At 38.3% G+C, this 13,667-nt stretch overlaps 1 protein-coding gene across 1 annotated transcript in view; it reads left to right on the top strand.

Annotated features, from left to right (window-relative positions):
- Positions 1-13,667, top strand: part of cacna1ab (calcium channel, voltage-dependent, P/Q type, alpha 1A subunit, b) — a 141,775-nt gene that overhangs the window by 60,463 nt on the left and 67,645 nt on the right. Inside the window, exons 5-20 of the mRNA XM_073826038.1 lie at positions 49-201; positions 286-470; positions 569-672; positions 863-978; positions 1,703-1,738; positions 1,827-1,913; positions 2,179-2,385; positions 2,545-2,657; positions 2,846-2,958; positions 3,582-3,713; positions 3,840-3,912; positions 4,058-4,175; positions 5,304-5,371; positions 5,482-5,588; positions 11,043-11,175; positions 12,729-13,240. Coding sequence (XP_073682139.1) covers positions 49-201; positions 286-470; positions 569-672; positions 863-978; positions 1,703-1,738; positions 1,827-1,913; positions 2,179-2,385; positions 2,545-2,657; positions 2,846-2,958; positions 3,582-3,713; positions 3,840-3,912; positions 4,058-4,175; positions 5,304-5,371; positions 5,482-5,588; positions 11,043-11,175; positions 12,729-13,240 — 2,257 coding nt within the window. The remainder of the gene's footprint in view (positions 1-48; positions 202-285; positions 471-568; positions 673-862; positions 979-1,702; positions 1,739-1,826; positions 1,914-2,178; positions 2,386-2,544; positions 2,658-2,845; positions 2,959-3,581; positions 3,714-3,839; positions 3,913-4,057; positions 4,176-5,303; positions 5,372-5,481; positions 5,589-11,042; positions 11,176-12,728; positions 13,241-13,667) is intronic.

The following is a 13,667-nucleotide window of genomic DNA, read 5'->3' as shown; positions in this document are numbered from 1 at the left end:
TCTGTCCGAGTTCTTTGCACAGCATATAATAGTGCCATTACTCTCCAGGCCTGCAGGTGGTGCTGAAGTCTATTATGAAGGCTATGATTCCACTGCTGCAAATCGGTGTGCTCTTATTTGTGGCCATCCTTATGTTCGCCATCATTGGCCTGGAGTTCTACATGGGCAAATTCCACCGCACCTGCTTCGACAATATCACAGGTGAGCTTGTCTAAACGATAAACGATAAAGTTTTTTGAATATTGAATTTTTTTTAACCAAACCCTGTGCTTTTACATTATCCAGGCGAGATGATTGATGAACAGCCCTGTGGAGAATTGCCCGCTCGAAAGTGTGACGACGGGTTGATGTGTTCTGAATACTGGCTTGGGCCAAACTATGGCATCACACAGTTCGACAACGTCCTTTTTGCCGTACTCACGGTTTTCCAGTGCATCACCATGGAGGGTTGGACTGACATGCTTTATTATGTAAGAGTTTTAATGGCAATTATTTAACTGTGATTCTGTTTTTTTAAATGGACTTAGGAGCTAGATGGTAACATTGGGTAAATGTGTGTGTATTACAGAGCAATGATGCCTTAGGGAGCGCCTGGAACTGGATGTACTATGTTCCCCTTATCATCATCGGCTCCTTCTTCATGCTTAATCTGGTGTTGGGTGTCCTCTCAGGGTAAAATCTATCTATATGTATTGGTCTATCTATTTATTCTTCAGTTGCATCTGTTTTCTATATATTCTTCATTTGTATAAAACAATGTTTCTGTATAGGTTTCATAGTTGCTAACTATGCAGGTATCTTTCTGTCTGCCTGTCTGTCTTTATTCTGTCTTCCCCCCACCACCTCACCTCTGCCCCCCAAGTGAGTTTGCCAAAGAAAGAGAGCGTGTGGAAAACAGGAGCGAGTTCCTTAAGCTTAAACGTCAGCAGCAGATTGAGAGAGAACTCAACGGATATCTGGAGTGGATCTGCAAAGCAGGCATGTGCATAAAATACGTTAACAAATGTATAGATATAATTTACAGTTGAGGTCAAAAGTGTACATACACTTTGTTTACATCCCCTTGATTCTTAATACTGTATTGTTACCTGAATGATCCACAGCTGTGTTTTTTTGTTTAGTGATAGTTGTTCATGAGTCCCTTGTTTGTCCTGAACAGTTAAACTGCCCGATGTTCTTCAGAAAAATTCTGCAGGTCCCACAAATTCTTTGGTTTTCCAGCATTTTTGTGTATTTGAACCTTTTCCAACAATGACTGTATGATTTTGAGATCCATTTTTTCATACTGAGGAAAACTGAGGAACTATGCAACTGTTACAGAAGGTTTAAACACCTACTGATGCTCTAAAAGGAAAATCCATGCGTTAAGAGCTGGGGGTGAAAACTTTTGGAATTTGAAGATCAGGGTAAATTTAACTTATTTTGTCTTCTGGGAAACATGTAACTATCTTCTGTTGCTTCTGAAGAACATGATATTTATGCAAAATAAGAAAAATGTACACATCTCCATTCTGTTCAGAAGTTTTCACCCCCCTGGTTCTTAATGCGTGACTTTTCCTTCTGAAAAAAGGGGGAATATAAACTTTTGACCTCAACTATAACTTCCTGCAGAATGTAATGGCTCATTTTTAAAGTTCAAGTTAAAATACTTTAGATCTAGTATAAATAAAGCATTTATAACTGCTCTTTCTATTTCTTTCAGAAGAAGTCATACTTGCAGAGGATGACGATGGCACCGGTAAGAGTATGAATGCTCCTGTTTCCAGCTGTTTAATGCTTAAAATGCAGTAATCATTCACGGTATCTGTGAATGTATTTGTGTGCAGGAGCCCGTCGCAGACCCACCTTAAAGAAAAACAAAGCCGACCTGTTAAATCCAGAAGAGGGAGAGGACCACATGGGAGATGCAGTTGGTAAGAATAATTCAGATCTTAAGGAAGACAACTCATTTGAATATTTAAAAAATTCCTAAAAAATACTGTATTGAGAAAAATCCTGGTATGTTTTCCTCAAAAACCTTTTCTTTTTGACTGAAGAAAGAAAGACATGAATATTTCGAATGACTTGGAAAATCAGGAAATCATCATCAGGAAATTTTTATTTTGGAAGTGAACTAATCCTTTAAAATATTGATAGCTTAGACCTGAATGTTGTGTTGCTATGTGTGTACGTTCTCAGGCTCGCCTTTTGCACGTGGGAGCATAAAGAGCGGAAAGGGCGATGGGACCCCATTTAGTAAGAAAGAGCGACGTCTTCGCTTCTTCATTCGAAAGATTGTAAAGACTCAGGCGTTCTACTGGACTGTCCTCAGCCTGGTGGGACTCAACACACTGTGCGTGGCTGTAGTACACTACGATCAGCCAGAGCTACTGTCGGACTTCCTCTGTGAGTTCATTTTTTTATTTTGTGGGATACATTGTCCTATTCTCCATATCACTTCTCAAATTTGTATTTCTCTATTTCTGCTGCCAGTAAACACCCTCCGGCCTCACTTCTGTTTCCTTTCCCACTTTCTCTGTCTTGTCTCTCTTTCTCTTTTTCCAGTTTATGCTGAGTTCATTTTCCTAGGCCTCTTTATGTCAGAGATGCTGATTAAGATGTACGGACTGGGGACGCGCCCTTATTTCCACTCCTCATTCAACTGTTTCGACTGTGCTGTGAGTGCCCTTCTCCATTGGCCCATTTAAAGTCTCACTTTCTCTCTTTTTTGCTTTTTTTTCTCTCTGCCTCTGTTTTTAACCTCCGCAAGCCGCTGACCTACATTAGATGCAGACTTAAGTCCTTGTTAGCCGGTCCTCAGAGTGTTACTTATTTGTTTTGGGATTTGGCTGTGTGCGTGTTTCAGGTCATCGTTGGCAGCATATTTGAGGTGGTCTGGGCCATGGTGAAGCCAGGGACGTCCTTTGGAATCAGCGTGTTACGAGCTCTCCGACTGCTTAGGATCTTCAAAGTCACCAAGTGCGTTCCCGTGCTTTAATTTGACCTCTGCGTTGTCCGTCACAAAGTTTTGTCTTTTTTTGTATTGTCCTCCTTTTGGGATCTGAAGCAAGTACAAAATTACACTGCTGATTAATCATGTTTTCAGTTGGGTTTTTCCAACCTCACATCATACCATACCTGAAAACCACAAAACCATAAATAGCCAACAATATATTGAATGGGTCAAAATTATAGATTTTTTCTTTTATGCCAAAAAACCATTAGGCATTAACCATTTTTTTTTAATTTTTTTGCACCCTCAGATTCCAGATTTTCAAATAGTTGTATCTCAGCCCAATATTGTCCTATTCTAACAAACCATGCATCAATGGAAAGCTTATTTTTTCAGATTCAAGTGATCTATAAATCTCAATTTTAAAAAAAATTGACACTTATGAGTGGTTTTGTGGTCCACATATAGTGAAAGTCAATGGAGACTGGGGCTGTCAAAATCTAAGAATAACAACAAAAAAAAAGCATGATGAAAGCATGAAACAGTAGTCCAAAAGCTGTATTTCTTTGTTTTCTAAAGCTATACAATACATTTGTGTGAAGTATTTATGTCAAATATAAATATCTTTTTGTCTCTCTGTCTTTTTCAGATACTGGGCATCTTTGCGTAATCTAGTAGTGTCTCTTCTAAACTCCATGAAGTCTATTATCAGTTTACTGTTCCTTCTCTTCCTCTTCATCGTGGTCTTTGCTCTTCTCGGGATGCAGCTGTTCGGTGGACAGTCAGTATAGATTTACCCCCTTCTGCCAATACCTTATTCACTTTCTCAGTTAGAAACAGATGACCAGTCACTATGCATAGCATATTATTGTTGTATAATGCCATTTGATGTTTTCTTTTTTGCCAGGTTTAACTTTGAGCAAGGCACTCCTCCCACAAACTTTGATACTTTCCCTGCTGCCATTATGACAGTGTTTCAGGTAGGCTGTTTTGTTGGTTTGACAATAGATATGTTTTAAAAGCTAGTGAGCTACCTGCATAGACAGCATTTTAAAGCATGTACAGATAAAGAAAACAGTTGCTTTTATTTAAACTGCTTATGTGTGTTATATGTGTATTTCTCAGATTCTAACTGGAGAGGATTGGAACGTAGTGATGTATGACGGCATACAGTCTCAGGGAGGGGTGGACAAAGGAATGGTCTTCTCCATTTTCTTCATTGTCCTTACACTCTTTGGCAACTGTATCCTTTTTACACAGAAACACACAAGCATTTTCACTATTATATACACTGCCATTCAAAACTTTGGGATTAGTAAGTCTCTGTGTTTATTTGATCAAAAATAGAAAAAACTGTAATACTGTGAAATATTATTACAATTTAAAACCATTTTTTCTATTCTAATATACTTTAAAAAATAATTTATTCATGTGATGCGAAGCTGAATTTTCAGCATCATTACTCCAGTCTTCAGTGTCACATGACCATTTTTAAGATTTTTTGATGAATAAAACATAAAAAAAGAACAGCATTTATTCAAAATAGAATAACAGTGGAAGTCTTTACTATCACTTTTTATAAATTTAACACATCCTCGATTAATAAAATGTTTAATATATTTTTCAAAAATTGTGTACAGTTGAGGTTAAAAGTTTACATCCCCCTTTCAGAATCTGCAAAATGTTATTTTTTTACCAAAATAAGAGGGATCATACAAAATGCATGTTATTTTTTATTTAGTACTGACCTGATTAAGATATTTCACATAAAAGATGTTTACATATAGTCATACACAAAAATGCTGGAAAACCAAAGAATTTGTAGGACCTGAAGGATTTTTCTGAATAACAGCGGGCAGTTTAACTGTTCAGGACAAACAAGGGACTCATAAACAACTATCACTAAATAAAAAAACACAAATGTGGATCATTCAGGTAACAACACAGTATTAAAAATCAAGGGGATGTAAACTTTTGAAAAGGATAATTTTTATAAATTTATGGTAATTTTTTTTCTCTTGTGGACTATATGTAAACATTTTATGTGAAATATCTTATTCATCTCAGTACAAAATAAACAGTAAAATGCATGTTGTATTATCCCTCCAATTTTGGTAAAATAATTTTGCAGATTCTGAAAGGGGGATGTAAACTTTTGACATCAACTGTATATTGTTACAAAATCTACATTATTTTGAAGTGATGAATTTGTAACTGCATGTTAATAACGTACTTGGTACTATTCATTTTCAACTACTTTCGACTGACCTTCAGTTATGTATATTTAGCACTGTCCACTTATGATAGGGTCACAGGGTCTAAGACGCAAGCCTTGTCTTTCTAAAGTTGTTTCTTAACTCCAACCCCTCAGACACACTACTGAATGTATTCTTGGCTATCGCTGTGGACAACCTGGCCAATGCTCAGGAACTAACTAAGGTTAAACAGTTTTTCTGTCTCGCATTCACCAAACGTAAATTTCATGCAGATATTTTAATGCCCAACAATTGTTAGCTGCTATCACTGCTGTATGTTTTTTGCTTTTATAGGATGAACAAGAGGAAGAGGAGGCTACAACACAAAAGATCGCTCTTCAGAAAGCAAAAGAAGTGGCAGAAGTGAGCCCAATGTCTGCTGCCAACCTATCTATTGCTGCGTGAGTTACTCTACACACTAACAATCAGCATCTTTACCTTTACACAGTTTTCTTTGCCAGTGTTGTGCCCAAAAGTAATAGCTTGTTCAGAAACACACACCATCGCAATGAAACCCTACCCACTTTTCATAAATATTCATGATCAAAAGGTGAAATTCTTACAAGACACCTCTGACACTCACGTTCACGTAAATACCATGAATATGCATATATATGCAAATGAGCCCTAATACACTCACACATTAATGTCAGAATCAGACATAATATAGTTCGCACCTTAACTTTATTATTGTAAGAGGCTATGCCTTATGTCACATGCATTTCATCTGGTAGCTGGTTTAAAAGCTTTTTGCCTAGCTTAGCTGAGTTTAGCTTAGTCTGTCAGCTTAACTTTATCATCATATTTAAGTAAATCCACTCTAATTCACTTTTCAGCAGACTTGCTTAAACCTGCCTGATCGTACAGTATGTAACCCCCTTAGGACTATTTCCATTTCTCTTGTTAAAGGGATAGCTCACTCAAAAATGAAAACAACATACTTTGTTGTTTCACATCCATATGACTTTATTTTCTTGCACAAAATGCAAAATAGATATTTTGCAGGACTAAGCAGCTCTTTTGTAAAGAAGACAGCAAACAGGCACTGTCAAACATCAAAAAGTACCATAAAAGTACCATGAAAATTTATGTGAATATGTGAGTGTTTTAAAGGCATGCCTTCACACATTATGAGTAAATTCATGTTTGAACTATGGTTGAATGTGTGGTATCTGTATGTGATGTGTGGTTTTGTGTGTGACACAATAAGGCATATGATTCTTCATTTAATTCCTCATTCTGTTACAAGAAGTGTTCAGTAATTTGTTTTTATTTTGTTGTGTGTGTGTGTTTGTATATTCCAATCAACTACCACTTACACTGTGACCTAACCAGGCATGATGCGACATGTTTCCAGCTATATACTTTGTTTCAACACTGAAAGCAAAATAATTTGAATATATGCATCTAAGCCATATTAAAGGAGAAGTTTAATTCCAGAATAATCCCCATGTCATCCAAGATGTTCATGTCTTACTTTCTTCAGTCACAAAGAAATTACGTTTTTTGAGGAAAACATTCCAGGATTCCGTATAGAGGACTTCAATGGTGGCCAACAGTTTGAAGGTCCAAATTGCAGTTTCAATGCGGCTTCAAAGGGCTCTACACAATCCCAGCCTAGGAATTTTCTAGTCTTATCTAGTGAAACAAATGGTCATTTTCTTAAAAAAATTCAAATGTATATACTTTTTAACCACATATGCTCGTCTTGCACTAGCTTCTGCGATGTGTAATCACATTGGAACGGTTGTGTACTTTGGCGAAAAATTTCATCTTTAACTTCAAAATCGTCCAACATCATTGTTTTACTTTTTTCGTAAAAGGCATTTGACTTTGTTTGCACATTCGCTTTGTAAACACTGGATCGGTACTTCTGCCTATGTTACGCGTGACATTTACAACGTGCAACAAGCATTTGTGTGTATAAAAAGTGTGTACATTTGTATTTTTTAGAAATGACCACTAGATGAGACCTTTACTCCTCGGCTGCCATCGTTTAGTGCAATTTGAAGCTGTACTGAAACTGTAATTTGGACCTACAAAACTTTGGCCACCATTGAAGTCCACTATATGGAGAAAAATCCTGGGATGTTTTTCTCAAAAACTTTAAAGGGTTACTCCACCCCAAATTGAATTTTTTGTCATTAATCACTTACCTCAATCCCTCCAAACCCGTGAAAGCTTTGTTCGTCTTTGGAACACAAATTAAGATATTGTGGATGATAATGGGAGCTTTGTGGCTGTCCCATTGACTGCCAAGTACATAACACTGTCAAGGCCCTGAAAAGTATGAAAGACGTCGTCAAAATAGTCCATCTGCCATCAGTGGTTCAACCATAATTTTACGAAGCTACGAGAATACTTTTTGTCTGCAAAGAAAACAAAAATAAACAACTTTATTCAACAATTTGTCTTTCTGTTTTGGAGAGTATGCACTAAACGCAAACAGCGTACGCTGTTCTGTGCCAGCCGCAACACACGGATACGTTTTCTATGTTTTTTTACGCTTTGATTCGAACAAAAACAGCGTATCTGCATGACGCAGCTGACGAAGATAGCGTATGCTGTTTGCGTCCAGGGGATACTCTCCAAAGTGACACGGAGGAGAAAAATTGTTGAAGAAAGTCGTTTTTCATACTTTTCTTGGCCTTCACAGTGTTATTTACTTGGCAGTCAATGGGACAGCCACAGAGCTCACAATTTTTATCCAAATATCTTAAATTGTGTTCTGTAGACGAACAAAGCTTTTACAGGTTTGGCACCACAGGGGGTAAGTGATTAATGACTAAATTTTCATTTTGGGATAAAGTAACCCTTTAGTTTCTTTGCAGCTAAAGAAAGTAAGACATCTTAAAGGAACACTCCACTTTTTTTGGAAATAGGCTCATTCTCCAGCTCCCCCCGAGTTAATAAGTTGATTTTTACCGTTTTGAAATCCATTCAGCTGTTCTCTTGTTCTGGCGATATCACTTTTAGCATAGCTTAGCATAAATCATTGAATCCTATTAGACCAGTAGCATCGCGTTCAAAAATGACCAACGAGTTTCCATATTTGTCCTATTTAAAACTTGACTCTTCTGTAGTTATATCGTGTACTAAGACCAGCGGAAATGTAAAGCAGCGGTTTTCTAGGCTGATAAGATTAGGAACTACACTCCCATTCCGGCGTAATAGTCAAGGAAGTTTGCTGCCGTAACATGGCCGAAGCAGGCGCATTAATATCACACAGCGCCTGAAATTAGATCCCAGCTAGGTAACTTCCAAAGTGACCGGTGCTAAATTTGTGTAATTCCAGTTGTTGCAGCTGTCAGAGTTGCAGCTGGTAAATTGTTAGTGGCTGGATTTACCTGTGTGTGATTAGCTATGATTATGTGCATTGTAAGGGGCTGTGATAGTTAATCGAAGACGTAATCTACTACCATCTTTCATAGAATTCCCACGAAAAAAAAAGCAATTTCGACTAATGAATCAATGGCTGGCTGCTCTGAACATAGATCTCAAAACACCGTTAGAAACGATCAAGAAATGGCGTGTTTGCTCCGAGGATTTTGAACCAGATGACTATTTGGATAGTTTTACCGATACTACAGCACGGCGTCTAAAGGACACGGCGATCCCAACAATCTTCAAACTAACGTTACAGACAGGACAACAAGGAGCATCGCCCACGGCTGTAAGTGAAACATGATTAATTGCTAACGTTACCTGTGAAATGCAACCCCTGACGACTAGGTTTGGGCGAACAGTTGGCTTAGTATTTGCTATGACCAAATTCCATGTGTGATTGCAAAAGAAAGTTATTGCGAACAGTCGGTGGTGTTTTAAAGTCAGTTTTGAGTAAAAGTGTACATCATGAATGTAAGCCTGAAAATGCAAACTGACAGTATGCATTTAAAATCTTTATATTATATAATGTAGCAGGAATAACTTACTCTTGCGACAGCTGGTCATTAGGTCCACTCGGCGTGTGACGTTTTTTCTAGTTTATTTTGTCAAACCGGAAAAAAAATCGACTATTGCAGGATGCAGCATTGCATCCAAGTCCTCGGATGTTGCGACCTGACACTTCCTCATCAGGTAGATCCACCCTTGCCATCGATGGCAATACCTGGTCCCACTCGCGACAACACAGGCACTCACTTTTAGTTGGCATGGGTTGGCAAGCCCCACCAGCGCGAATCTGCTCTCCTCATCCCTTCTGTCCCAGGCAGTTCAGACACACTTTCTTGTCTTTCGCGTACCAAAACCTTAGCTTCAGTGAATTCTGGTTCAAATTGATACGGTTTAGGATCTGCACCAAAGTAAATATCTTCTAAATCGTCTCTCACAAATGTCTCCATGGCGAGGAACGCTGTCTGTGCTGTGCATGCACGTTGGATATGTTGACGGAAGTAAACATTTGCACATGTGCTGTGTGGTATTACTGCGCCTGCTTCGGTCATGTTACGGCAGCAAACTTCCTTGACTATTACGCCGGAATGGGAGTGTAGTTCCTAATCTTATCGGCCTAGAAAACCGTATCTTTACATTTCCGCTGGTCTTAGTACGCGATATAACTACAGAAGAGTCAAGTTTTAAATAGGACAAATATCGAAACTCGTTGGTCATTTTTGAACGCGATGCTACTGGTCTAATAGGATTCAATGATTTATGCTAAGCTATGCTAAAAGTGATATCGCCAGAACAAGAGAACGGCTGAATGAATTTCAAAACAGTAAAAATCAACTTATTAACTCGGGGGGAGTTGGAGAATGAGCCTATTTCCAAAAAAAGTGGAGTGTTCCTTTAAATGACATGGGGGTGAATTATCAGGAAACATGAAACTTATCCTCTGTAAGTTGCTCAGTAGCTTTTAGTTTTTAGTTTAGTTTCATTGTTTTAGTAATGATAGGTTTGTTTACCCTTCACAAATAGGAAATTAGCCACTTTATGTATAGCTGGGGATACTTTACGTTTCGTCATCGCCACCTTTCATTACTTCAGAGATTTTACTGTTGCCACTTTATTGTGTCTGGTTAGGACATGGTATTACACATTTATAGTGAAGATGTTTAGTGAATAAATCAGTTTTGTTTAGTGAATAAATCTGGTACTTGCATGGTCAGATAAGTTTTGGGATAACTTGGCACAAAGTCAAAGTCAAGTCATCCATAAACTTATCTGACTAATCAAGCGAGTCGCTATCAGTGAACGGGACAGTGTGCAGCCTGTTCACTTTGTTGGTTGTTTTCTGTGATAGTTGTGGCAGCGTTGTTTTTATGTTCCTTGTTTCACCCCCCTCTCCTCAGAGTTACAGTAAAATCTGAACGTATCGATGCCACAGACAGTTTACTGGACTGGTATTTATTCATTTACTTACTCATTTTTTTCGTTCTGTAGCCCTTTTTCTTTTGCTTTCTGCCTTCCTCATGTTTTTTGTATGGGTGTTTTCATGTTTCCAGCTGCTATAGCTGCAGTTTTGTGTTGTAAACTGAGGCTGAGGTATCATTGGCTGTGATGACACTGTCTCTTCCACAGCAGCACTGCAAGCACAGGGTTGCTTGTTTCGCTGTTTTGGTCTCTATCCATCTCTGCCTCCCCCCCCCCCCCCCTCTCTCTCTCTCTCTCTCTCTCTCTCTCTCTCTCATCTGTCTGTCTGATCATGTCTCAGTGCTATTGTTCAGTATGTCATCACTCCCTTCACAGAATTCATGAGCCACATCCATGTTCTCTTGCTGGGGACTAAGGGACACTATCATTTCCTTTCACTCTTGGTCATCGCTCGTAGATGCTTTAGGGAAAGAAAACCAAGGCTTTTCTTCCTCCCTGGGTTTAAATAGTTCTTTGTTTCTGTCTCTATGTTGTTTACTCTGTAGTAAAGAGCAGCAGAAGAACGCAAAGGGTTCAAAGTCGGTGTGGGAGCAGCGCACAAGTGAGATCCGCAGACAGAACCTGATGACCAGCAGAGAGGCGCTTTACAATGAACTTGATGCAGAAGATCACTGGAAGGTCAGAGACAAATAGAGACACGTAGATCACATATGTGACCCTGGACCACAAAACCTTCATATGTAGCATAATTGTAGCAATAGCCGAAAATACACTGTATGGGTCAAAATTATCGATTTTTCTTTTATGCCAAAAATTATTAGGATATTAAGTAAAGGTCATGTTCCATGAAGATATTTTGTAAATTTCCTACTGTAAATAGGAAAAATATTGTCCTATCCTAACAAACCATATATCAATTAAGAGCAATGATTTCCTAAAATGATTTCCTAAAAACTATGATTTACTAAAAACTATAAAACTAACTATAAATATCAGTTAAATATAAATTTAACCAACCAACAAAAGACCTTTACCCACATTAAAAATGCAAAATTATCATTTAATTGTTACATTTTCATATGTAAAAACTAATACTTTAATTCAGCAATGATGAATTTAATTGAGTAGACATGGCAGTAAAGTTGTAAATACTACAAATAAATACTGTTCTTTTGAACTTTCTAGTCATCAAATAATCTCGGAAAAAAAAACTAAATTATTAAGCAGCACACCCATTTTCAACATTATAGGAAATAATAATAAATAATAAGAAAAATTCTTGCATATTAGAATAATTTCTGAAGGATCATGTAACACTGGAGTAATGACTGCTGAAAATCCAGCTTTGCATCACAGGGATAAATTCAAATTTAAAATATAATATTAAAATAAAAAATTGTGATAATATTATGTAATATTACTGTTTTACTGTATTTTTGATTGAATAAATGCAGCATTTTTCTAGGAAATTTTTTTTTTTATCAACCTGTAAAGGGATAATTCACCCAAAAAAGAAAATTCTTCAGAATATCTTCTTTTGTGTTAAACATAAGAAAGAAACATATACAGGTTTGGAACGACATGAGGTTAAAGGTTGTATCAGCGATTTCAAGCCTGAAACATAAAGTGTCAAATTCAGCTGACCTTTCATCACGGACCCTAGGCTGACCACAGAGACGCGTTTTTTTTACAGCCAATTTATGGGGCAGGCAGCGAGCGGATCATGAAGAAAGGTCAGCTGCATTTGACACTTTATTTTTCAGCCTAGAATCGCTGATACAACCTTTAAGTAAATAATGGCATAATTTTCATTTTGAGTGAACTATTTCTTTAAAGGGGTCATCGGATGCCCATTGTCAAAAAGTTGATATGATTCTTTAGGGTCATAGGGAAAAGTCTATAACATACTTTGGTTAAAATTTCTCAATGGTAGTGTAAAACAACACCCTTTTTACCTTGTCAAAAACAGCTCCGGTTCACTGCATGTCCCTTTAAATGCTAATGAGCTCTGCTCACCCCGCCCCTCTCTTCTGTGGGAGGGTAAGCCGTTCTCTGAGAGACTGTAAACTTTCCCTGCAAAAACAAAAGTAAATTTTTTTAACATTATAGGGTGTATCTGTACACACACTGCCAACACACATTTATGTTGAAACATGTAAAAGTGAATTTTGCATCCGATGACCTCTTTAAGGATAGATGTACTGATCAAATCTGCTTTCTCTATTTTTTAGATGAACTACCGCAACCGTCCTGACATGAAGACCCACTTGGACCGCCCACTAGTAGTTAATCCTCAGGAGAACCGCAACAACAATACCAACAAGCCCCGACCGGGTGAACCAAACCCCCAGGAGCTTAACCAGCAGCGGGGTGAAGAATACCTGCAGCACCAGTCCCGATACCACCACCATCACAGTCATCATCATCACCACCACCACCACCACTCCAGCCGCCAGTCTCTGCACCATCCAGAGCAGGGGGAGGCAGGGTGCGATTGTGCTCAGAGAGGAGGTGGCGAGGATGGTGAGGGCGCAGGGGAGCACAGGCGACCCCGACACCACCAGCACAGAAAGAGAGATGAAGATGGTGGGAGAAGACACAGAGAACATCACAGCAGAGGGGAGACGGGAGGAGAAGGGGAGGAGGGCCATGAGAAGAGGCAGAGGAGGCATCGCCATGGAAACCATGGGGATGGAGATGGAAGGAGGGATAGAGAACGGAGTCGACAGCATCGAGCTAGAAAGTGAGTGTTCTGTTTCTTCGAAACTGCGCAGGGATTCTAAGAATTGAGGTGAAAAATGAATCGACCCACTGACTTTTTAACATTTAAAGAGATAGTTCACCCAGAAATGAAAATTCTGTTATTAATTACTCACCCTCCTGACATTCCAAACCTGTAAGACCTTTGTTCATCTTCAACACAAATTAAGATATTTTTGATGAAATCCGAGAGCTTCGTGACCCTGCATAGACAGCAACAGAACTAATATGTTTAAAGCCCAGAAAGGTAGTAAGGATATCGATAAAATAGTCCATGTAACATCAGTGGTTCAATCGGAATTTTATGAAGAAAGGGAATAATTTTTGTTCGCAAAGAAAACAAAAATAACAAAAATTTGTTTTCCGTGTCAGTCAAACTCAAAAGATGGTCACACCAAATGTTGATTTAA

Source organism: Garra rufa, chromosome 20, assembly GCF_049309525.1.
Source record: "Garra rufa chromosome 20, GarRuf1.0, whole genome shotgun sequence".
NCBI classification, from domain to species: Eukaryota; Metazoa; Chordata; class Actinopteri; order Cypriniformes; family Cyprinidae; genus Garra; species Garra rufa.
This window is presented reverse-complemented; position numbering and strand designations above follow the sequence as displayed.